A 25,225-nucleotide genomic window follows, 5' to 3' on the forward strand; every position below is an offset into this window, starting at 1 on the left:
CCTAGTAAATATAAAACAAATACTGAAAGTGAACTGGGGGAAAAAAATGGGGGAGGGGGGAGCAGAAGTCCAGATCTGTCTTCTGAGAGTTATGCTCAAAAACTGCTATATTGAAAACTGGTTTCAGGATTGTTTTCTCATCTCTTTTAGCCTAGTTACCTAAAAGTCAGATATATGCAGTATGGTCTGCTATCCTCTACCCACACACAATAACTTTGAGCTGCATATTTATTTTTTTTTTTTGCAAAAAATTTTAATTTTTATGAAGGTTGGTGACTGAGAAGAAGGAAAACAAATTATTGACCCTACTGAGGAAATGATGCAATATGAATTCAGCAATTATCTGTTTTGTTTGGCCTGTCAACTGCCAATCAGCACAGGAGCACTTGCAAGCCAGTTGCGACATGTAGCTCTGAACCAGCTACAGTGTGTTTGCTGTTTGCAGTCAGTAGTTCAGGGACGTTGTGGGGAGGGGGAACTGTAAGTATAGTGAGAAAGGGAAAGAACAGGAAGACATGATAGGGCAATGTGGGGACAATGGTATGAAAATCTTACATCTTTGGGAGCAAATCCATAGAATTAAAGCTTTTTTATTTCTTCTCCCCCAAGTTACCCTTTTCCCGGTGTTTTAATGCTGGTAATTGCAAATATCGATATGAATTCTACCTTTTGAATTTGTGTACTGTCACAACTTGCATACTGTCACCCCATGCAACACTACAGGCTTGGGGAAGAGCGGCTGGAAAGCTGCCTGGCAGAAAAGGACCTGGAGGTGCTGGCTGACACCTGGCTGACCACGAGCCAGCTGTGTGCCCAGGTGGCCAAGAAGGCCAATAACATCCTGGCTTGTACCTGAAACAGTGTGGCCAGCAGGACAAGGGGAGTGATTGTCCCCCTGTACTGGGCACTGGGGAGGCCACATCTCAAACACTGTGCTCAGTTCTGGGCCCCTCACTGCAAGAGGGACATTGAGGTGCTGGAGCGTGTCCAGAGATGGGCCATGGAGCTGGTGAAGGGTCTGGAGCAAAAGTCCTGTGAGGAGCAGCTGAGGGAACCGGGATTGTTTAGTCTGGAGAGGAGGAGGCTCAGGGGGTCCTTATCGCTCCCTACAGCTCTCTGAAAGGAGGTTGTAGGCAAGTGGGTGTCAGTCTCTTCTCCCAGATAACAAGCAGCAGGACAAGAGGAAACCACCTCAAGTTGCACCAGGGGAGGTTTAGATCAGATACTAGGAAAACTTTCTTGACTGAAAGGGTGGTCAATTATTGGAACAGGCTGCCCAGGGAGCTGGTGGGATCACCATCCCTGGAGGTGTTTAAAATATGGGTAGATGCAGTGCTTAGGGACATGGTTTAGTGGTGGATTTGGCAGTCCAGGTTTAGTGGTGGATTTGGCAGTCCAGGGTTAATGGTTGGACTGGAAGATCTCAAAGGTCTTTTCCATCTTAAATGATTCTATGATTCTAACTTAATGCTCTCAAGCTTTTATTATGTTGTTTAAATTCACAAAATTATATACAACTCTAAAAATTTTCATTAGCAGTCAACAAACTCAAAACTACTTGGTATCTGTACAATATTAGATTATATGACAGATTAGTAATATATATTAGTATTATATATAATATGTGGCCTTGAATTAGGTTGCATTCAGTTGAACTATTTATGTTACAGGAATGTTCCTTTGTTCTTCAGTCGAAGAGTAAACAAGGGTGTAATCACATAGGAATAATAAATATACTCACAGAACAAAAGATTAGTTAATTATTTCTTTTCCTTCATTTTACTATAAATCTAAACTTGAGGCAGATATTTTTATTTATAATACAGAAAGGATTCTAGGTTCTAAAGAGTATGTTACTACTAAGCCTGCTAATAAGGGATTATCAATACATACCAATTGCTATCACATATAAAGGTCTGTGGATATAAAACAAAAGGTATTCTTGTATCCTAGTTTATAGGAGTGCATTTTAAGGTATCCATACATATATGCAAATCTAAAGACTGTTGGAATATTATCAGTTTTAGAAAGTGCATCAAAGTCTTTCCTTGACTATGTAAGTTAGTGGTGCTTTTTTTATTTCTTTTCATAAATATAGTATGTTTACAATTTCATATTTGTTAGTAAGAGTTACTAGACAGCTTTGCTTGTAAAAGCTATGATGTCTTTGTGGATAGAACAGTCATGTATGTTATTTCTTTTTTGTTTCTTTTTATTTGGGTTTTTTTGGCTTTTTTTTTTTATTTTATCAAGCATGTGAGCAAGTAAAACTTCTGAGTTAGAGGTTTACGTAACACATATCTGTATTACTGTATGACTGTAGTACAGTCAATATGTTTAGTGAAAAATGGCCAGAAATTTTGCCTGGCACTGCCTCTGTACACATTAGTTTATAATTTTAATTGACAATTTTAGTTGCACAGATGTCTTTAATTTGTTACCCTCTGAAGTTTATTTTTACCATGTGTAGTGAAAATGTACTCTGCAGGAGACTTAGCAAGAGGCTTACATTTTATTTACTTCAAAAATTGATTATATTGGAGACAATAATTTAGTCACCACACTAAAATGCAATTTCTATTTGCCTTTTACCCTCAGATATCTTTATCCTTCAACAAATGAAGTCTCTGGAGAGTATCAGGGTATAGTCAGAAAATTGTTGAGCAGCCACTTTGCATAATCTGAGATGCCGTAATCACATGTGTAAGGAAACAATTGCAACATTCCAATTTAGTCTTAAGGATCTAGTTTCCAGTGAGCAGCATGTTAGGACAGATGTGTAGGCTGTTTGTAAACGCTGTACATGTCAGAATCAACTTTGACTTCACCACTGAAACTTACTTTTACACATTATCTGTAGAAAAAACAAATTATAATGGTTTAGGACATCTAGTATGTGCATGCAGCTCATAAGAGTTTTTGTGGGATTTTTGGTTTGTTCTTTTTTAAAAAATTCTCTTAATTCTAGGCATACCGTACAATCAGATTTAGCCTCAATCTGAGCACTGATTTCTGAAGTTGAGGTATCCTTAACCGTTAATCAACTGAAAATCTTGGCTTATGTAATTAGCTTGTTGACTCCCAAATAAATGGGTAAGGAGTTTTGGGAAACATGGGAAAAGTGAGAGATCTTTGAATTTGTTAAAGGTGTAATAAATAATCATAAGTAATGAAAAAAATAGAAAATACTCAGATGATACATTTGTGTGAACGTGACCTTGGATTTTGGATCAAATAGCAAGTACATGAATGTCGTGTTTGTGCGAACGTGGCCGAATGTGACCTTGCATCGGTTCAAATATCAATCATAAATCAAATCCTAGCTTTTAACATACATGTAAAGAAAACATCCTCCTATATGGTGCATCAGACTTTTGTTTCTCAGTAGTTGTGGTCTTCACAGCGTTCAGCAAATGCATAGAGCATCTGTGTGCTGTACAGTATATTCTTTCAGCTTCATTGCCTACAAGATATTGTCATGAAGAATTTAGTATCTGTAAAAGTTCGAAGCACAAATTACTATGGCTGCTATGATTAACATGTGCAATCGTTTGAATCTTGCTTAAGTATGGAATAATTTGAGTGGAATGTAACAGTGACTTGAAGAGATACTGACATTGAAATGCATTGGATAAAGAGCAAAAGCTGAGATTCTTTGGAGAGAAAAAGAAAAAGGCAGTGTGTTGCAAGCATGAAGGTATATATATAAATGAAGTGGGATTTTTTTAATGGAAACTGTGGTGAGCTCTGAGTAGTACTTGTGGAACTGTATTTGAACTTGAAAGAGAGCACATGTCAGAGAATACATAGTACTCTATAACATAGTGGTTGCTAAGATGTTGCCATGGCTTAGTTTCTTGCAGAAAAAAAAAATTCCTATTGTTCTTTTGAGTCTCTTGTTAATAAAATATACTTGCTTCAATGGTCATGCCTCAAGAATACAGTGTATTACTAACTCTGATCTGAATATTTGCTTTATGTGCATTAATAACTAACATAAATTGAATAAACTTCCCTCATACTGCTGTCCAGTATTTTTAATGTCGTGTTAATAATAGTATGTTTATTCTATAGGTTAAGCTTGTAGTCAATTCTTAACCATGTGTCAGAGCTCGTTATTTACTATAAAAGTGGAAACAGACAGGATAAATAGAGAAAGAAAAAAATAACAAATTGCCAATTTTTCAGGATTTGTAGGCATCTAGACAATAAAATTTGAAGCAAGACTAAAGACTTTAACACAAAGTTTTCCACTTAAGTCTTTGTCAGTTCTTGCTTGGTTTAGAGTCAGGATTCATCTAAACATCAGACTGGATTATAGTGTAGTTAAAAAAACAAACAAACCAAACAAACAAACAAACAAAAAAAAACCAACCAAAAAACCCCCACCCCAGAACCTCAAAAACCCCCAAACTATCCAACTGAAAAAACCCAACAAAGGCACTCCCAAACACATTTCTTGAAGAAAATAGTAAAGTGAAGGAGAACATTATAGACTACCAATAACACTACTATAATATGATATGGTTTGTTAACTAATATTACTATTGACTGATACTAAAGTCCTAATAGTCAACTATTTAAGGGATTCAGCAAATGTAGATTTAAAAGAGAGATTTGAAAACTGTACTTGGAAATATAGCTACTTCTGACTTTAGTATCAGTTCAGCTTTCACTAGAAAGAAAAGTCAGGTCTTCCCAATTACAGAAACCACCAAAGTATTCACTTTTTGGATAGGAAAACTCACATTTGGAGGAGAAAAAAGAAAACAACAAACCAAAAAATCCCAATGTCATATTGTTATTTTGTGCAGACTTGAACATTTGAGCTTGATGGCAGTTCAAGCACAATTCAATTTGCACTCCTTACAGAAATCAGATAGGAAAAATAGATTTTTCTTTTAATGGAAGGACCTTGATGCAAATTTGAGTAATGTATTTGCATGTATATGATTTGGAAATAAATAAGTATTTGATGCATCTAATGTCCATTTATGTGGGAGAAAGCAAGCATAACTTTAGGTAGATGTAAACTTGAGGTGAGAGACCTGTAATTTTTGTCTCTGGAGCCTGAAGGCAAAGTTTACAAAACCTTTATGTGCCATTGCTGATGAAATCAAGTCTGGCTCCTGTTGTTAAAGGGGTTAGCAGTGGGTAATTTAAAGATGGGCTTCAGATCTTGTTGTATTGATAAACTAGAACTGTGGTATTTCTTTACATCTTAAGTTGATCTCTGTCTGCTAGAGGTTGACTAATTTTGTGGCTCAAATACGATAAAATATACTTTCTGGTCTAATATAAAGTCAGTGTAAAAGTCATGTATGTAAGTGTGAAGTGTTCTCAACTGAGTTCGTAGTTACCAAGTTCTTGAGGGGCTTGTTGAATTTAAAATTTCCCATTAGAAAGCTGTTTGATGCTAGGATGTTGTTTTACTCTTTACAAGCAGCTGAAGTCTTTGAGCTACATTCTACTTGAGTTTCCAGCATCGGAAGTATTATTTTATTTATTTATTTATTGGAGCATGTTGTTTCAACTCAGAGTAAATGCCTGTGTTTTCCATTTACTGGATTTCTGTGGGAGTTTTACTGCTGGAAGGATGATGAATATCTGGGATGTGCATGATCTCCTCAGCCTATGTGATAGTGTCATAGCCCTGTCAAAAGATGATACTGCTTAATCTAACAGAGATGCTGTCTGATCTGTAGAGCAGTTCTCAGCTCTCACCAGAGACTTAAGAGGCATGGCTGCCTTACTTCAGGCAATGCAGGGGCCTGGTTTACACAATCACTGGATTCTTCAGAGGGGATACAGGCTGACATACACGTTTATTTGTTAGCCGTGCAGCACATGTATGCCTCTCCCCAGCTGCTTATTTCTGCTCCCTCCATTGAGCCAGCACAAATACTTGTAAGGCTTTGCTGTGAACTGGATCATGGAAGTGATCTGGTTGAAAAGTACCACTTTTTGATTTGTGATCTTGGCCTCAAAGGTTAGCCATGGCCCTGGAAAGTCCATTGAGTTCAGCTCAACCCAACCATATGAGTGAGGTGCTTGATGTTAGGTGAGATGAATTACTCCTTTTATTTCTGTTTGCTGAAAATTAATTTCTGCTTTGTAATTATTTTTTTTCTCCATTATTAATTGTGTCTGTGGTGCGAAAGTGAGAGGGTATTATATTTGAGATAATAGTTTAATTACCTCCTGAATAGTTTTGTTGCTGACGTATTATTTGTTACTTAGACACTAATCTTGGCAAAACAATTTTTAGAAGTATTTAGAGTATAATGAATGTGTTACATAATTGAAAGAAAATATTGGAGGAAATTGTGAATATGTAATCATGAAGGTATAGAAAGCAGCTGAATAGATTTAAAGCAGAAATGTTGCATTTAAGAGGGGGATGAGTCGTCCTGCTCAGAGACATTTATCTTTCTTTAATATATTCTAGGCAATGAGACTCCACTTCAGAGAGTCAGGACCAATGAAGTAGCTTCTACCCTGTGCCACTAAATCTTGGAAAGAAGCTACAGGGAGATGCCAACAGGGATTGAAGCTGGCTCAGTAACTGCAAAGTAGCCTGAATAGTGACTGTTAGTGATATGTCGTTGTTCTCCTGTATTTTTCTCAGTCTGTGCTTTTCCCCACCTTGCTTGACTGATTATTTGGTTTTTTTTCCTTATCTTTTTCTGTCTGTTTCTGTGTAGGGTCTGCTCAAAATTTTTGTAGCTGAGCAGTGTTACGCAATCACTTCAATAAGTATTTGGGGCTTTTTGGTCTATGTAGGTAGTGGATTACCAGTGCAAATGCAAAATTTTTGACTGTGGTCTTTGCATATACTGTAATATAAGCATTCAAAGTTCTCCTTCATAAGGGGATACGGTAGCATTTTGTGTAGCAATCCAAGATGACTTTATATGTCTTGCCTTTAACTGAGTGGTTTTGTAATCATATAGATTGAGGTTTTAGATTTTTGCTTGGGAGGCACATAAACATTAAACATGTTGCTAGACCCTTAAATTTCTGTTAATGCAGATTCTGCATTATAGCTGCCTTGCACTTGAATAACATGTAAGGAATCTTTCATGTTTAGTATGGCTACCTCCTCTTTGACAACCCTTGTTTGTTTTCTCTACAGAATTTGTATCATGATCTTATGTTTTACTGTTGGTAATGCTTTTCTTGCCACACAATGGGTGTTGCTATGTTAGTATCTCCTTACATATGTTTTTGCTTTTAAAAGTGGTTTGCACCAGGAAAAGTATGCATTTGTAGCACTGACTTGTAAATAACATTTTATAATTCTATTAAGTAATGTCCTTGTTTTTTTAGAGTAAAAATAACTGAACAACTAACAAAACAGTAATGTTCTAAGAACTGAGGGTTTTGTTAAATTAGTGGGAACCTGCATGCCAAATATCATGTATATTGTGTGATACAAGAGTTTCTGGCAATATTGTTATACTTTTCTATATAGCTGGAAAACATCTGTTCTGCATATGCCACAAAATAAACTTTTAAAATCTCAACACTTTGACCTTACTATATTTTCTTTAACTCATGGTGGACTAATAGGAGCTGGTGCTGCAACATAGAAGAATCATATAGGCTCCTGACAGTCTGACAGAGTACATATAGTTGAAGAATACTTCTGTTTAGTGTAACGTACATAGCCAGTTGCTGGTGTGGTACAGTTTGCACCTGACCTGTCATCAATCAGCACTGCTTTTGTGTGCATCTTCTTATTGCTGACTTCCTTGTTAATTCATCTGTTTTAGTCCCATCTTTAAAAGCACTTGTTTGTGGTGTTGGCTAATTACTTGAATGGAAAAGCTGATAAAAATTGTTAATTTTCAGTAAGAAAATCTTGCCTTTCCTCTCTTTTTTTGGATCATGTCTTTTAAAATCCAACGGGACAGAAGATCCTGGGACCAAAGAAATGCAGCTGCCTGGCTCAGTAAGTTTCTGCTTGGGTTTGGCAGAGTAATATAAAACCAAAAAATATTCCCATATTGGTTTTACCATGTTTAATATTAAATCATCTGAATATTTGCAGCGTTTCAAAGCTTTATCAACTCTTCCCATGTGAGAAGTGTGCTATCTCTGCGTCTTCTGATGCAATTAGAGAAAAGTTTTCAAGGGAGGAAAGTAAAACTTACTCATGGTCCCCACTTTCTGAAGCCAGTAGACTTGCCTCTGTGGCCTGTATTCTTCCTTCAAGAAACTCCTTAGTGTTCCTCCAACTCTGCAAGTACTTATGGATCTGAGCATGAGGATTGTCTTTTCTCCCTTTTTGCTCAGGCAAAGAATGATCTTCCTTTTTGATCAACTGATAAATGAACAGCTCTTTTCCTGCCACAGACTAATATAGACCAGATTGCCTTACAAGCTATGTAATGCTGTTTAATCTGTTTAATGCACTGCCCAATTATAAGGGGAGTGATTCAGGGAAAGAAGAACACTGTGCAGTATATATGTATTTTCTACCATAGTGCATTAAAAAAAATAAGGTAGCATAATCGAGGTTGCAGAGAATTATTCACTAAATAACTTTTAAGAGCTTAACTTTGCAATGTTAGTATAATTTCTTAAAATTAGGGTATGTGAAATTTGGTTTGTTTTGAAGACAAGGGTTATTAAACTTGCATATGATATTATGGAGTACAGCTGTGTAGAGGGGAAAAAATATGACGTTATTCTATTTTGGGGGGGTTTTTTTGGGGTGCAACTGGCAGTCTTCATGAAGAGGTGGCTCATGAAAATTTTTCAATTCATGCATGGTAAATTCGCTCTGTCTTAGGTTCTTAATACCTTGTAAAGTATAGAATATTACTCATGTGTAAGGTTACAAAGTATGAAAACTGAATCAAATGTCACAGGATAGAGGAGAAAACATGCGCTTTTTCCCAGATAGGAGATTGGACTTCATATTTTAGATGCCAAATTTTATTTTCAGTTGTTTTTTTATGTGTTGAATCAGGATATTGGAAATACCCTGTAGCTTATATATTTCAGGCTCCTCCTATTTACCCAAGTTTTTTATAAGTATCTACTGCATCCCCTAGTTTTAAATGTGCTGTGTTCTGCCACAGTATTTGCAAAGTGACCTAGAGGTAATGATTGTTTCAACTTTAACCTTGATATTGCAAGCCAGCCCTTTACACGATCAATGTGTTTATGCAGTAAATCCAAACTTTGTTACTGTTTCTCAGAGACCTTTGCATCTCGAAGACCTCTTTCCTTACAGGGATTATCCCTAGCGTGGCAAGTATTAAATGTGGAAGGGCCAGGGGTTTAGTCTCCCACCATCCCTTTCTAAAAATGAAGCAAATTACCAATCGCTGCATGATTAGGTATTTGTCTATGGTAATCTGACTGTGATTTCTTTAAGACCTGATTCAAGTTTATAGGTAAGTTACTCATTGGGTAATTGCAGTGTGGCAGTGGGAAAGGAGGACTTCTGAAAACATACATATTTCAGAGATAACAGGCTGTGAGAAAGCACCAGTAAAACCTGCTTATTCTCAAAATCATAATTACATGAAATTGTGTTCTTATTTTCCTATTTCATTCTCTCTTGTTTTCAGTTTTGTTTGTGTGTGGTTTTATGTGGGTGTAGGAAGGGGGGTATGGAGGCTAAAATATTGTATGAGAAACGGGGACAATCCTTTGCAAATGTCTTTGTGGCACAGAATTTTTCTAAAATCTTCAGAGTAAGAAGAAATGTTGATTTATGCAGATGCTTGAGTGGAATCCTCACGCGGCAGCTACCACATCTACCGTTGTAACATGTACAACTCTTTTTGTAAAGCAAAACACTCCCTGTGAATATTACTTAAATGAACTTCATACTCATTACCCTTTTTATATTAGAAGCTTTATTTTCATACAAGTAAGGTTCAACGCATATTAAGTGAAACCTGCCAATGAAAGCATATGCATGTGTAAACATGCACAAAATACAGCAAAGACAGAAGGCGAACAGTGAATGAATACTGGCACGAATACTAGACGTTTTACTTAAAGGTTTTCTGTGCTTGTAAAAAAATGAATTATAATGTTTTCAGTAACGAAAAGATTAGTATATTTTGACAGTCTTCAGAAATGGTGAAGTAATGGCTATGTTTGTTAAGGTAGCTAGTTAATCATCAGCAAGAGCTGTAATGATTAAACAGCTGTAATTTACTAGTAGCGTTGGGAAGTACAAAAGGGTATGTAATTTAATAGTTAAAACACTAAGCACTTCATTTATGTTTCACTAGCTGTTAGGTTGCTCTTATATAAATTCAGCTAAAAAGACTACAGAATTTTAAATATTTACTGCAAATGTGAAAAAGTATGGTGCAATTGGGCAATACCAGGCACGCCGCTGAAAGAGCTGTTGCCAGCTATCAGAGGTCAGCTATCAAGCCTTTACTTTGCTTTCCTGCCAAATAATGCCTATTTTGCTTCAAGGTAGGCTTCAGTGTTCACTTAATCTTTTCCAAATACTTGTGCTGGATGAAGAAATGATACTTGGAGAGATGTACGTGATTGAGCAGGGAACATGAAGTAACGTTGGGTACGAGGAGCCTAGTGTCTCCTGGAACCTCCCCAGCTATCCTGGGGCAGAGTACCCGTGCTATGTATCTGCAGAGGAATATAAGGTTTCTGTGCTGTGAACAACTGTTTCAGCCTGGGAGAACTTCATGAAGAGCACACTGGAGGAGCAGTGCCGATCATATGCTCTGCCATTCCTCTCTTCCTTTTTTGTTGATGGCTCCTTAGGGAGACAGATTTGGTAGTCTCCTTTGGATTGCTGGAGAACAGTTATTATTCTCAGCTATCGTTACAAACCCAACATACATCAAAGGTTTCTTTACTCTTTTCCCCTCGTCACAAAATATCTACATCAAAGGGATAACAATTTAACTTTTTTTCCACAAATGAAATACAGAAAAGTGATTTCTTATTTCTCAGCTTGAGTATATTCCAGGTATGTCAGGGATGTCAGGTGGATAATGTAATGTTTTGGGCTCTGTGCAAACAGCACAGTTAATTCCAGGTGTTACTATGGGCTGGTCCATGCAGCCTCAACAGAGAAATTGTTCAGAGATTCAAGTTTGAAAGTATTGGCAGAGAATAACAGATTATGTTGACCAGAAATGTTTGCAGTTGAATCTTTTTCTTTCTTACTTTCTGAAAGTAATGTTTTGTGAGGCACTTCTCATCTTCAAAATTACTCTGTATCTTGAGCCTTCATGAGATTGGAAGTGTTGTTCTGAATATATGCGGATGGTCTAGCGTTAAAATCTTTGTCAGATAATCTGCAATAATCTGCTGTTTTCCCTTGGGGTGTGACCATACATTCCTAAAGCATTAGGCTAATTTTTTTTTGTTTTAAAGTAATCTTTTATTTAGAGTCCTCATTCATAAAATTTCTGATTTCTTTTATTTCTTCAGTAACTATGGTCATATATGTTACAATAATTTTAACTTCTATTTTATGTCTTTTGACAGGCTTCTGAGTATCAAGTGTAGATATTTCTTCATATTTTGTCAGGTTACAAGCTGGTAGGATTTATAAGAGAGACTAAGGTGATTCTTGGGGACAGGACAACTGTTGACCTTTAAAAGAAAGTGGCATTTGGAATTTATTTTACTAAATAGTTTCAGGTTATGGAAATTCTGTAGGGACTGTAACCGATAGCAATTACCATTCAGTCCTCTATGTGAAGGAAGTTACTTTGTTTCAGTTTTCCAATAAAAAGTTCTGTTACATTGTAAAATAATTATGTATCACAATCAGTATTCTTTGGATGCACTTTAAAAAAAATAAAAAAAAAGCTGCACCAGCCTTTCAACTGATCCCTTCAGAAAGAAGTTGAGATGTGCATGAAAGCTCTTGTATTGCTTATAAATGTTCTTTTACAGTGCTAGCAATCTGGTACAATGTCCTAATGAGTATTTAATATATCAAATTGGATAACTCTAACTGGACTGTTATTTTAAAATACAGCCAAGCTGTGCAGAGTGATAGAGCAGCAATGCGACATGTCCAAGTGAAATCAGACTGGTTTGGGTTGGAAAGGACCTTAAAGCTCATCTAGTTCCAACCCCCCTGCCATGGGCAGGAACACCTCCCACTAGACCAGGTTGCTCCAAGCCCCATCCAGCCTGGCCTTGAACGCTTCCAGGGATGGGACACCCACAGCTGCTATGGGCAACCTGTGCCAGTGCCTCACTACCCTCACAGTGAATAATTTCTTCCTGATATCTATATCTACCCTCTTAGTTTAAAGCCATTACCACTTGTCCTATCACTAGTAAATAAGCCTTTTAAAAACTAGCCTTGTAAAAAGTCCCCCTCCAGCTTTCTTGTAGGCCCCTTTTAGGTACTGGAAAGCTGCTATAAGGTCTCCTTGGAGCCTTTTCTTCTCAGAGCTGAACAACCCCAATTTTCTCAGCCTGCCTTCACAGGAGAGGTGCTCCAGCCCTCTGATCATCTTCATGGTCCTCCTCTGGACTTGCTCCAACAGGTCTGTGTCCTTATGCTGGGGCCCTCAGAGCTGAATGCAGCACTCCAGGTGGGGTCTCACAAGAGCCAAGCAGAGGGGGAGAATCACCTTCCTCAACCTGCTGGTCCTGCTTCTTCTGACGCAGCCCGGGATGTGGTGGCTTTCTGGGCTGTAAGCACACATTGGTGCATCATGTTGAGCTTCTCATCAACAAAGAGAGTTGGTACAATAATTGGTACAGTAACATACCTGTTGTCTGTAATTGGCATTAGAAATCATGGATAAATTCCCATACTTAGCCTCCTAGATATTCTTATTTGCCACACCATGTAACACAGAATGTATTTTTCTTTTCTAGTTAAAACTGTCCTAATTCAAAGAAAATGAGCAAATAGTTCTTTACTAAGGGTCCTTGTAGTATGAAATGCAAGTTAGTAACAGTGACAGCAACTGGTTTCTCAGGAAGACAGTGTGCTTCTATCTGGTTTGATTCATAACAGTAGATATTTAGAGATCTGATTTTTATAATTTGTCATTCCTTTCAGTCTTCAGAACTGTCTGTTGTATTTGGCTTAGTTTGAATAGTCAGAATACAATGAACCATCTGAAAACTTTGCCATCTCAGTTAGGCTGGACTGATTCTGAAATCTTCAGTGTTTACTTTCATAAAGAACTCCATTTTAGTGTGTGAACTGAGTAGAATGAGTAGAAGCTCTGCATTTTGCTATGTGTTTGCTATTCCTTTAGTTCTATCCTCCCAGGTACACGGTAAACTATTACACTGGGGGGGGGGGAAGGAAATCTCTACCTTTGCTCTACGATGGTATTTGTGTTGTAAAAATGTGCCATGAGCTAAATACTATAACTAGTATTTTTATGAACTGCAGGAAAGAGAATCTAACTAGACGCTGTTTAAGTAAACTTTTTTTAGCCTCAACATAGTTCATTTCAAAACCAGGTACAAGGATACACAGAGCTGTAATAAATTGCCCAAGAATATATAAAACATATTGTTTTGTTCTAATCATCAGAGTTCATGATCAGACTACCATTTCAGTCTCCCCTTGTACCTGAGGGGTTAACATTTTTTATGTCTATTCACTTGGCTAAACATAAATAATGGGTACATAGCATGTAACGTTACAGCCATTTGGCATCACAATTGAAAAAAAAATTGGGTACTTTGAAAATCAGAGGAAATCTTTTGCCAAGTCTAATGTATATACCTTAAATAACATTGATTAGTTGGAAGGATGCAAATTGTGGAATATAAGGCCTCATGTAATACAGATATTTTTAAAAATTGCTTGTTTTGCCTTACAGTCACGTAATGAACACATTGGAATACCCTATAGGAGTGATATGTATATAGCATGGTTTTCCATTAAACAGGAGAAAGTAGGAGTGTATACTGATAAATGCACCTGAAAAGTAAATAATTTAAAAACTCTGCAGATATTGCCAGTTGTTACAAGTGTAACTTCTCGTCTTCTTTATAGTAGGTCATTCTGCCCTCAGTTACATTTGTGTAATACCTTGTGAAAATATGCAAATCTTATTGAAGGTGGCCTTTTGCCATCAGCCTGAGCAGAAAAGGCTTGCTTGTAGATAGCTTGCTTCAGAACTTTTTGAAGATTTTTTTTTTATATATATAACCAAATACAAGTGATGGCTGTCTTTCGTCGTTAATATGCAAAGCAGTAGTCAACACATTGTATTACTTTTAACTGTACCCTTTTGGTCAACTACATAGGCAAAAACACCTGTTTTTCCTCCAGATTCTGGAGAAAATTCTGTGAAAATGTGCCTGATGTTCATAGGATTAATCTGTCACAGATTATCAGATGAAAAGATTGATTTCTTAATATAAAATGTTTAGTATCGTAGGAATCAAATGAGTTGGTATCTGAAACCTTAAATAACATCAAGGAAGGCTTTTTTTTTTTATCATAACAGCACTTCTCTTGTAAAATCGGCGTTTGTATATCCCCATATAGCTAGTTATTGGCAGTTTCAGGCTTCACAATGAACTGCAGTGACCACGTGTTCTTTGCAAAGGCCAGCATTGAGCAGTAACCACAGTAACAGCCAGAGCTGCTCCAACTGCCCGCACATACTCACTGCATGGAGGGGACTGCAGTACCATGTATTTGTACACATCCTGAGTACACTTACTCAGTGTAAAAGATGAGTTTCTTTTAGCAGAAGTACATCTGTGCAGCAGTAGTAACATTCTGCACTACGTTTATCAGTTCCTTTCCTGACAAGTCAATAGAAGAAGAATTAAAATTTGTGATATTTTCTTAGCAATCTGTGCTCTTACTCAGAGTTGATGACACTGGTGGCTAGTTTTGAAGGCAACTTAAAAAACTTTACTGTAAGAAATAATACTAATTCTAGGAATTACAGATATATTGCATTGTCTGTGCTGGAGCATTCTTGCTGAAGGTGTTCTTTGACCAAAGTAGGTCAAAAAGTATTAGTTTGGCCCACTTCTACAAAGATTTTAGTATAAGGCAGTATTTTGTTCTCTACAGGGTTGTAAAACCTGTTGAACAAATGTAAAAGAGGTGAGAACAGAGGACCAAATCGATATATCTAAACCTGTTAGATAAGGTGAGAAAAGACTGCTCAAACACAATATGTATGCATATTGATAGTTTATTTTTCTCTGAGTTTTGATGGGAAGTGCATAATGCCTGCTATGGAAGCACAATATGTAACTCCTATTAGCAAAGGAGAGAAAACAGCAATCTACAGATTGATTTTGTTGTAACTTCAATTCATATTGAAGTATTTTGGGGATTATTTTTTTTCCCTGTCCTGTTGATGACTTGTGTTGCTTAAAGCTTCTAGAGCAAGTGAATGTCTTATATTTCACTGTAGAACTAGAACTCATGTATTCAGTATGATGTAACTGATGTAAATATTAAAACCAATTTTTTTAAAATTATTCTTTCACCAGTGTAAAGAAGTTTAAGTGACTGCTGTACTTGATCAAAATGGTGGACACTGAAAACCAGCTCTATCCCCTTACTCCCTTGGAGGAGGATGACATAGGCAGCCCTTTATCTGGAGAGTTCCTACAAGATATGGGGAACATTCAAGACCTCTCTCAGTCTCTAGGAGATGATAGCTCTGGAGCTTTAAGTTTAACAGAGTTCCAGTCACTGGGAAGTTGTCCAGGATCTGATGGATCAGTTAAAACAGGTAAGAGAATTTTGGTTTTCCATAAAACTTTATTTTATAAATACACAAATAGAAATTTACAACTTTTTTAAAGCAATAATTGTTTATGACTATGTAACACTAGAAATATAGAAGCTGATTATAGCATGGTCTTAAAATATTAAAGGCTAAAGGTAATTTATTAGACAGATGTCACTGCAAAATGACTGTAACATAAAGCTGCTGTTTTAAATTACCATTAGTATCAATGCCTTTTTCAAAATAACTTTTAAAAATCACTATTACTAGCAAAGTTACTATGTCTTGTAGTCATATAGGAAGTCACAATATTGCACTAAAGGAATTCCTCATTTTTTAGTTTCTTCAAATCACATATATTTGAAAAGTATTGTGAAATGTTTGCCAAAAAATTATAATCTAACCCTTAAAAGCTCACCTCGAATTCCAGTATATTTTAGTGTACTGATGCTTTGATCATGCTGTTTTCTCTCCCCCTCTTAGAAGTAGCGTTGCTCAGCTATTGACTTCTACCCAGTACATTACATTACATTGCATGTACATACATTACATAGTCTTTAGTCAGAAGATCTTGGTGAGAGGCTTTGTTTGAGAGATCAGAATGGGGAATCAACAAAGTACTATGGGACAATGCAATAATATCATAAGTTGTTCCTTTTGAATCAATGATTTTACAAATCTTTTAGCAGTAGAGCCTTTTTCAGCAGTTTATGATTAAGTTTCTGGTTGGTTTACACTCATTTGTTTTGGGGGTTTCTTACTTTAAATCAGTTCCCAGGATGTGATCACTATTCTACCTTACAAAAACTGCACTAATACAACTGAGGTGTGCCTCTGAGCTGAAGTGGTTGAAATGAATGGTGTGATTTTTGAATGGAGAAGGGAGAGCTGCCTCTTGACGCTATTGCCCAAAGGAATGTTTGTAGAATTATGATTTGGGTCCCTTTTGGTTGTGGACCTTCACATTACAGAGATGCCTTCTACAGGAAAAGTTATTATGTGCTGAGTTTATAATGCAGTCCTCCCGAGACACAAGGGTTTTTTAATTATTTGTGTGTAACGTGTGTACAAGTCATATAATAATTTAGATCAGCTTTAGTGTTACCTTATAAATTGAGTATTCAGTGTTCATTGCAAAATGTTCTGGTTTTGCTGTCAGAAAAGATAGAAAATGTAAACTTTCAAGGCTCAAATTCCATAAGGCAAGTAAAAAGAAATTAAAATCACACATTAAAAAAAATCCTGGGTTCTAGGCTGTTCTTGATGACTGATGCCTGTGGGCTTGGCACTGCTCGCAATGCAGACTGAGTTCTATGCCAAGTTTTTTTCCAACATAATACTTGCTGACCTACATTCATGAGTGTTTCTTAATCTTTCTGTAAAATAAACACACCCATTAATTTGCTAAAGTCTTGTGGTGCAAGTTGCAAGATGGAAGATAAAAGAAATTCTGGCCTCAGATAATATTTTCGTCAAACAAGGTGGAAATATTAATTGAAATAATTAAGGTAGGAATGTGTTAGTTTTGTAACATGTTCATCTAGTAGTAAAATGTCTGGAGAGTTTATTTCATTGTACAGTTCAGGAATGCTTTTCCTATTATAATCAAAACGTAAAATACCTGAGCAAGGCTTCTGTTGCTAGATTATCTTACAGGCAGACAAGTGTTACCTTCCTTTTAAGATCTCTTCAGCCTTTGTACTGATGTGCAGGAGCATGCTTTCACTTTGAGAAAATCTCTTCAGAAAGAGAAAGTTTCTAACTGCTTTTTAGGGCTCAGTTTAGATCATCATTTAAAACTCTGAGTAGCTCTTCAGAAGTCAGGGGGACCTTAAGTGTAACTCAGCATGAGTTAGGAATATGTCTTTTGCTACACTATAGCAATAGATCTGATATCCAACACCAGGGCAAGGGAGATGGAAGATGTAATGGCAAGATGAGCTGCTAATAACCCTTCTGGAAAAAATAATTGACAGGTTGAATGGATATTGTGATACAAACTTGAAGTCATGGGAGGTTCTGTCTCATTGTGGGGTTGTTGGTGTTGGTTTTTTTTTTACATTTTGTACTGCTTGTCTTGAGCTGTAAAGATGTGTTTAATTTTTCAGTTTCAAATACACTTTATATGTGAAAATGGTATATGTGCATTTTTATGTTAAGAAAATTTCCTTGATTTAAATGAAATACTAATTCAGAGGTTTTTACTTACTTATTTTATGTGGTGGGATAAAAAAATTTCACGTTCACATCAAATTGAGAAACATTTGAAAAATTCAAAGTAAAAAATGGAACGCAGAAAAATCAAAAAAAAGCTTGGTTTTCTCTTATTTTGTTTGGTGCATATTTATTGAATCCTCACGAATCATTATCACCCTTCTAGTTCTTGTTATCAGTTACTTCAGTAAGGCTTTTTGTTTGCTGACATTGTATGTCTCATCAAAATTAGCAAGGTACACCCTGTATTTTGTGTGTGTTTGCACTGTTAATATAAATATGAATTGTTCTTCAAACACAGCCAAATTATTAGTTCAGTTACTGATTATTAACTCATGGTTATTTTTTAGAATAAGCTCTTTTTTTGTTTATATTATATATATATATTTATATATTTTAATATAGTATTTATATTATATATATAAGCTCATTTTATTATAGAAATGGTATCAGTCTTGACAGTATAGTATATATTAAGTGTTCCTTTTTCTTTTAGAGACCCTTTCACCAGCATCCAGTCCTTCATCCATTAATTTTGCCACAGCTCCAGGTAACATAGATGAATCACCCAGTGGAGCATTAAACATTGAATGTAGAATTTGTGGGGATAAAGCCTCAGGCTACCATTACGGAGTACATGCTTGTGAAGGTTGTAAGGTACAGTCATAATTTTCTTTTTAAGAGCCTAAATCACGTTGCTTTGTTTACAGGGTTATATGAAGATAAACATTTGTTACATAAATGTTTAATTAATCTAATTCTAGCCATTACTATTATTTAAATAATAAACATATCTGTGATCCTTTTTTCTGAAAAAAATTGTTCAGTTATCATAACTGGATACTCAATACCAGACCTTCATCAAGCAGGGGCAATTCACAATGATGATTTTAATGCTGCTTTTCTGGATAGTTAAACACTAAAACCACTAAACTGTGACCAAAAAATCAAAGCCTACTTGCTCCACTAGTGTTTTATTTGTGTTGGGAGTATGGCTGTGAGAAGCATGCCAGTTTGCTACACTTCCATTGTAACAGTAACAAATCCTGAATTTCTCATCTCCACTACATTCTGCCTGAATCACATAGTATTGTACCTCATGTCATTTTGGGACCAGTGCATGTCTCTGGGGCAAATTAATTTTATCATTAATGTATAATTTTTCGGGATGATATGGCCCATGAATTATAAGATTCTTTTCTTTTTTCTTCTAATGTGATAGTTTTCCATTTTTTTATATATTATCATGTATGATATGAGAAATTGTATATGTGTACAATGTCAGAATATGATAATTCAAATATAAATCTCATGGAATAATGCTAGAATATCTATTAGAAGTGGGGAGCCAGTTCATAGTCAGTTGTGTTTCACAGTCTAAATGACATGTTGTTATGTTGTGTGATGCAAAATGTTGCAATGTCTCTAAATCTGCTAACCCTACAGTTTTGTAGTATGAGACTAATCTTAAACTGCAGTATCAAGACATCATGCTAAGATCTGTTGAGGTACAGGCTTTTCTGTAATGCTTATTTTTGTGTCCTTGGCTTTTTCTATATACTATATATGCTATGTTGTCATATCCCTCACATTTTCTGGATGAAGAAAAGATGTGTTAAATCTGTTTGTTTGTGTGATTACACATATGAAAGATGAAGTTATTTCTGAGAGAGGATGCTGAGAGAACGCATACAAAAGCAGTATGTGTTTTGCTTAATCCTTAAGAGCAAATCTGCGCTTGGGTACTCTGAGCTCTTGGTCCTCTCCCAAGAGGGCTAAAAGCTATTTCCTCCTTTCCTGTTTTCCGTTCTATACATGGCTTCATAAACACCACTTCACTGTATAGATTCTTACCTTTAGACAGGTTATACTTTGTGTATTGTTTTGCTAGTGACACCAATAAACAGTAAAAGAAAAAAATTACCAGTACGATTGAAACTTAGTAGTCAACGTTCTTTAATATTGCTTATTGTTTTCTCAAACTTTTATAGGGTTTTTTTAGAAGAACAATTCGTTTAAAACTCATCTATGATAAATGTGATCGCAACTGCAAAATTCAGAAAAAAAATCGTAATAAGTGCCAATACTGTCGTTTCCAAAAGTGCCTTTCAGTTGGAATGTCACATAATGGTAGGTAAGAGTGCCCTGACTAATTTGTTTGTTCCTATCCAGGGTCTGTTTCTGGAAGCAGGCACCTGGATAGCGTTCTTACTTATACATATGAGTTGAACCTCACATTTTGACAGTATAGATCATGGCGGGGGACACCAGTTTCCCTAATGAATAGTTAATGTAATTGATACACAGCTGCCAGATGTACTGTTACGAGCTTTACACAATTGTGCTGCACGTCTGTTTGTCCATATGAATGTTCATTTAGTTGCTTTCTTCACCCAGAACTTTGGGTTACTATTGCCACCCATTGAAACAAACTTCAATACTGGAAGAATTCTGATCAAGGGCATTGTAGAGGAGTAGGAGGAGAAAACCAGCTCATTGTGGAAGGGAATGACGTAGGATAGGAACCTGTAGGAAACCAGAATTCATTATCTTTCAGGTTACAGTGCAGCAGCTCTTGGGCAGGTGGTTCAGGGAGTGTGGGGGGAGGGTAAAGATCTGTGCTGACTGTGGAACAGGAATCTGGTAGGTTGTTTGTTAAATGGAATGGTAAAAATTCAGAGCATTTAGATATCCAGTTTAAAAATTATGTTATTGTTTGTGCTAATGATTTAAGATAAGGCTGATAAGCCTGTGGCTTGAAGGCCAATTCCAACCCACAAGGCAGTTTTATGCACAGTATGTAGTTTGCTAAGCAACTTTGGTGAAGAGGGAGAGGCCAAGCCATGAGAAAGCACATTTTGGTTGGCCAGATGATCGTAGTTTGATTTCCTTTCTGATAGTGTCAAGGCTGAACTTGGGAGCAGGTGCAATTAGGAAGTAGGTGAAAAGTAGGCGAAAATGCTGGGCTACGTGAAAACCTGTGGGTTAGGAGACAAAATTCCAAAGGAAACTATACAGTCAATATAGCTGGTGTGGGGACATGGCTGGGGAAGCTGCCTATGACGTTGTAGTCTAGACTTCTAGCAAGAGACATTGGGAGAGTTGTCTTTCTTGTTCAGGGGAAGTCTGGCTCCTTTGTGATGAACCTTGACAGAGATTAAGGTCTGTTGGGAGAGGGTTGATAGTCTCTGCAAGACTGGTGATAACCTTCCTGAAGCAGTAGACTTGGGGGGAGTGTGCCAGCCAACAAAGGAACATCTCTGGGGCAGGAGTTGAGAGGGAGCTGTGCTGGTTGGCAGGAATGTTAACATTCAGGTGGATCTGTTTCATCCTACTAAAATGCTGTGGGCAGCTGTGCTCCAGCTGAAGGGAGTAGTAGCAGTTGTACTGGAGCAAACACATAGGAGGCAGTGGGGGAAGGAGGTGGCTGCTAACTTGCAGGTGATGCTTCTTGGGCAAAGAGCTAGAACTGGATTTACAGCCACGATCTTAAAACTCTTACATTTCAGTTTAGAGCAGGTATTCTTCCGCTTTTTTGATAGACCCGTGGCCAGATTCCAAATAGGCCTTCCATGTTGGACTTCCATTGAAGTCCAAAACTGTATTTCAGATCATGCCTTGAGTCACCTCCTTAAGGTCACAAGAAAATTTCTTGGGCATGTTGAAGGGCTAATTCTGCCTATGTTCTGAATTGCTCGGTCTAAGCAACGAGGTTGTTCTCTCACTGGTTAGATGCTGAAATGTGGCAAGAGCAACCGGCTATATTAACCGTCCCAAAACCTTGCACACCATCAGAGGGTAAGGCCCCTTTTAAAATGGAGCTGGTTTAGTTTTAAACTGAAACTGAAGAAGGATCTGGACATGCCTGTTTTATTGCTGAATGGCAAGACCACTTGCGCAAGAAGTGGGAGATCTCCATATCCAGTGGTGTTTCAGATTTGCATCTCCTGTCTCTCAAATGAATATCCTATTGACTAGATTGGATACTCAAACTCTGTTCTCATCCTCTCCAGTCTTGAAGCGCTAGTCTATTGAAAAAAGAAGCATAAAATACTGGGCCTAGGAGGAGATTTTTTTACTGTAGCCTTTGAGCATAAATCCAGGTCCCTGGTCTGTTTTGTTCTCACTAGACACTACGGATATGTTGAACTCAACTTTCCGTGCATAAAGAACCGAATGCCCCAGCAGGGTCAGAATCAGCAATGGGATTTGGGCCCAAATCCGTTGCAGTGTTCCCTGTGGAGTAACTCCCCGGGCAGCTCTCCAGCTGGTGTGTGTGCTCTCTGCCAAGCTCCTGACAGGAGTTTATTCAGTTTTTTAGAATTCCCAAGCTGGACTTTGAGTTTCACGTTGGGATTTGTAGAACACAATAAGAAGAAAACAAAATACCACTACTTAGATAACGTACAAGGAAAAAGGTATGCGTTCTAGCTCATTGCAGATAGCAGTTTGTGTTCTCAAACATCTGATTACCTTCGATTTAGTATATTGTCTTGATAATTCATCACTGACTGGATGAGATTTTTTCACCCATTAATTTATCATAATAAAGATACTACCACCGTTTTTCTAGACAGAAAATCTTTATGCTCTAAACAGCAACAGTAAAAGGCATAGGTTTTTGTATAACTTGTGTTTGTTTTACAATTATGTCTTCCCATCAGCAATACGTTTTGGACGAATGCCAAGGTCTGAGAAGGCCAAGCTGAAAGCAGAAATTCTAACAGGTGAAAATTACGTAGAAGATTCAGAAATGGCAGATCTTAAATCACTTGCCAAAAGAATTCATGAAGCTTACCTGAAAAACTTCAATATGAATAAGGTTAAAGCCAGAATCATCCTGGCAGGGAAAACTAACAACAATCCAGTAAGTACTTCTGCTGTAACTTTAAAGTAAAGCTGGCAAGTACATAAGGTGATTATAATAATTTGTTAAACTCTTATTTTAGAAAATTTATTTAGAAAATAAATATCGTGCTAATACAGACATGAAATATGCAAAAAGAATACCTGTAGTAAGTACGGTTGGTTTTAGCCACTATCAGAGGAATAGGAAGCTTAAGGAAAATTGGGTGATTAACTTCTAAATGGAAGCTCATAACCTTAAATTATAGAAGACACACAAGGGAAAGAAAATCAGTTCTTAATCAAAAAACCAAAGGTGACATCTGAAGGTATGGGTGGGGGAAATGGTTCAAAATTAATCTCCTGTATGACAGTGAAAAACAAATAATAATATTTTTCTGCCACAAATGCCAGTATAAATACTGTTATTTTTTAGGGTGTATAGAAGCTCTGTATGACTTTTGTTTTAATCACAACAATATTACTGACAGGAGGAGAGAAAACTTGAGTTTGTAATTCTTTGTTTACAGTTCTGGCCGTTTCCTCACCCAGCCTTACCGGTCTTTACTGTATGGTTACTTTGAAAGGGAGAAGCAAGCAGGGTTGTGAAGACGTGTATGCTGTAGAGGTTATTTTTATTTCAGGATATTTTATCCAAGGTCTACATAATACTGTCAACTGCTTTTTGTTTTGTAGCAGATGAGATTGTATAACCATTGTAAGAACTAACTTGTTTCAATTTATGCGTATTGTTTTTAATTCTGTTGTGATTTATGTTAATTATATGTAGAAGATAAGTATCTTATTTTACGAACAATTTTAATCTCAGTAAAAATTTGCAGGGAAGAATTTTTAAATATGCTGTAATAAAAACCATGTAACTGTGGGGATGAGTATTATAAAAATTGTAGGCAAGCTGCCTTTTAAATTATGGAATTTGACATACTGTAGTCTAGTCTAGCCAATCATGCAGGCTTGTATGTTAAAAGGGAAATATATGAATAATACCAGTTTTTTTTCATTGGATTAAAGAGATGCTTAAAATTAAGCATGGGCTTAAACTTTTTTTGGGGTACAAACTGACATAAGCCTGCAAATACCATGCTTTAACACCTTACCAAGTAGGTAGCTGCATAAAGTCCTTTTCAAGCTTGTTACCACGTGCCAGAATCCTAAGTTACAATACGTATCACACATGCAGGGATCCTAGGTCACGGCATCCTAATTTTTGTGTTTGCATTTATGCGATCAATGCTCTCGGATTACAGTCATCTGATTGACTAGCTGATAGTGGCTTGCATGTGTCTTGGTAAATTTACAAGTAACAATTAATGAGGAACCAGATCTAGTATGTTATAAACAGGCTGCTTCTTCATTCTTCATTATGCAGGGAAGAGGAGAGATTTTATAAGCTATTTCATCATCTCTTGGGGAAAAACAAACGTTTTAATTTTCTTTTGACTTTTTAACAGGATTTAAAAAAAAAAAAAAAAAGGTGGTGGTTGTGGGGAATTAACAGTCCACCTGTTTCTGAACAGTGCATTAACATCTGATTTTGCTGAATCCTAATTCTTTACACCACTGTAATTCATTTCGGAAAGAACTAGCATTTTTCATGATGACAAGGTATCCTTTTTAAGTTTAGCTCCTAAGTCCTTGGCCATACCTATTTTCTGAATAGTGAAATGATGATAAATTCCAAAAAGATTTACAGGATAGCTTACATGTTTTAAAGGTTTTAGAAGTGTGGTCGGTTTATTGCTTTGCCACTTTCTGCTCATATCTACATAGACAGTTCTGTGTACTAAGTACTGAAGTGAGATGAAATGTGTAGTTGCCATAAGCATTTAAAAAGGGGACAAATGTAGGAAATTAGCATGTTTGACAGTTTTCTAAGTGAAATAAGTGAATTCTATGAGTTTCTAACAGAACACCAAGTGTTCCTTGTGATATTTAATCTGCAATGAGCAAAACAGCACAGGGAAGGTTCTTTGCTTATCATTTATGGAAATAGATTTATGCTCAGGGCCCATCGCCATGACTTTGATAGGCTGGGAAGCACTGGATTTTGTTGTTTTTCTTTAGTGGATTGCCTTCTGTTTTGATTACTGGTCTTCAGATATGTATCAAAATATTTTTGAGTTCTGATTGTTCTTCAGAAAGTCCGAATGCTTTTTTTTAATATGAAGTTTTAAGAGACTGTCTCATCAGTTTGTAATGCACATAATTTTTTTTTTAAACTAAGGGTGTTACGGAAAAGACCATGGTCAAGACTGGAAATTTGTGTTGTCTGACATTCTAGTGGGATTCCAGCTTTAGAGACGACTTGGCATTAACTGTAGCTAAAAAGATGAGCTGAGTTTCTGTGATAGATCATCTGTGACATAGTCTATGAAAATCTGGTAATCAGAGGAGCAGTACAGAGTTCACATTCTTGTGCAAATATGCTGTCCTATATTTAAATG

General features: G+C 36.7%; 1 protein-coding gene across 7 annotated transcripts in view; it reads left to right on the forward strand.

Moving 5' to 3' along the window:
• PPARA (peroxisome proliferator activated receptor alpha) overlaps positions 1-25,225 on the forward strand; it is a 40,093-nt gene that overhangs the window by 9,702 nt on the left and 5,166 nt on the right. For 3 of the 7 annotated variants that reach the window (XM_037387985.1, XM_037387984.1, XM_037387989.1), the window contains 4 exons: positions 15,460-15,704; positions 18,412-18,572; positions 19,907-20,045; positions 22,580-22,782. In XM_037387985.1, the coding sequence (XP_037243882.1) occupies positions 15,497-15,704; positions 18,412-18,572; positions 19,907-20,045; positions 22,580-22,782 (711 nt within the window). In that variant the 5' untranslated portion in view covers positions 15,460-15,496. Of the gene's footprint in view, positions 1-6,448; positions 6,591-9,245; positions 9,408-15,031; positions 15,111-15,459; positions 15,705-18,411; positions 18,573-19,906; positions 20,050-22,579; positions 22,783-25,225 lie in introns of those variants that run through there. The other 4 variants (XM_037387987.1, XM_037387988.1, XM_037387986.1 and 1 more) reach the window with 4 other exon arrangements.

The sequence above is a fragment of the Falco rusticolus genome, chromosome 5 (assembly GCF_015220075.1).
Source record: "Falco rusticolus isolate bFalRus1 chromosome 5, bFalRus1.pri, whole genome shotgun sequence".
NCBI classification, from domain to species: Eukaryota; Metazoa; Chordata; class Aves; order Falconiformes; family Falconidae; genus Falco; species Falco rusticolus.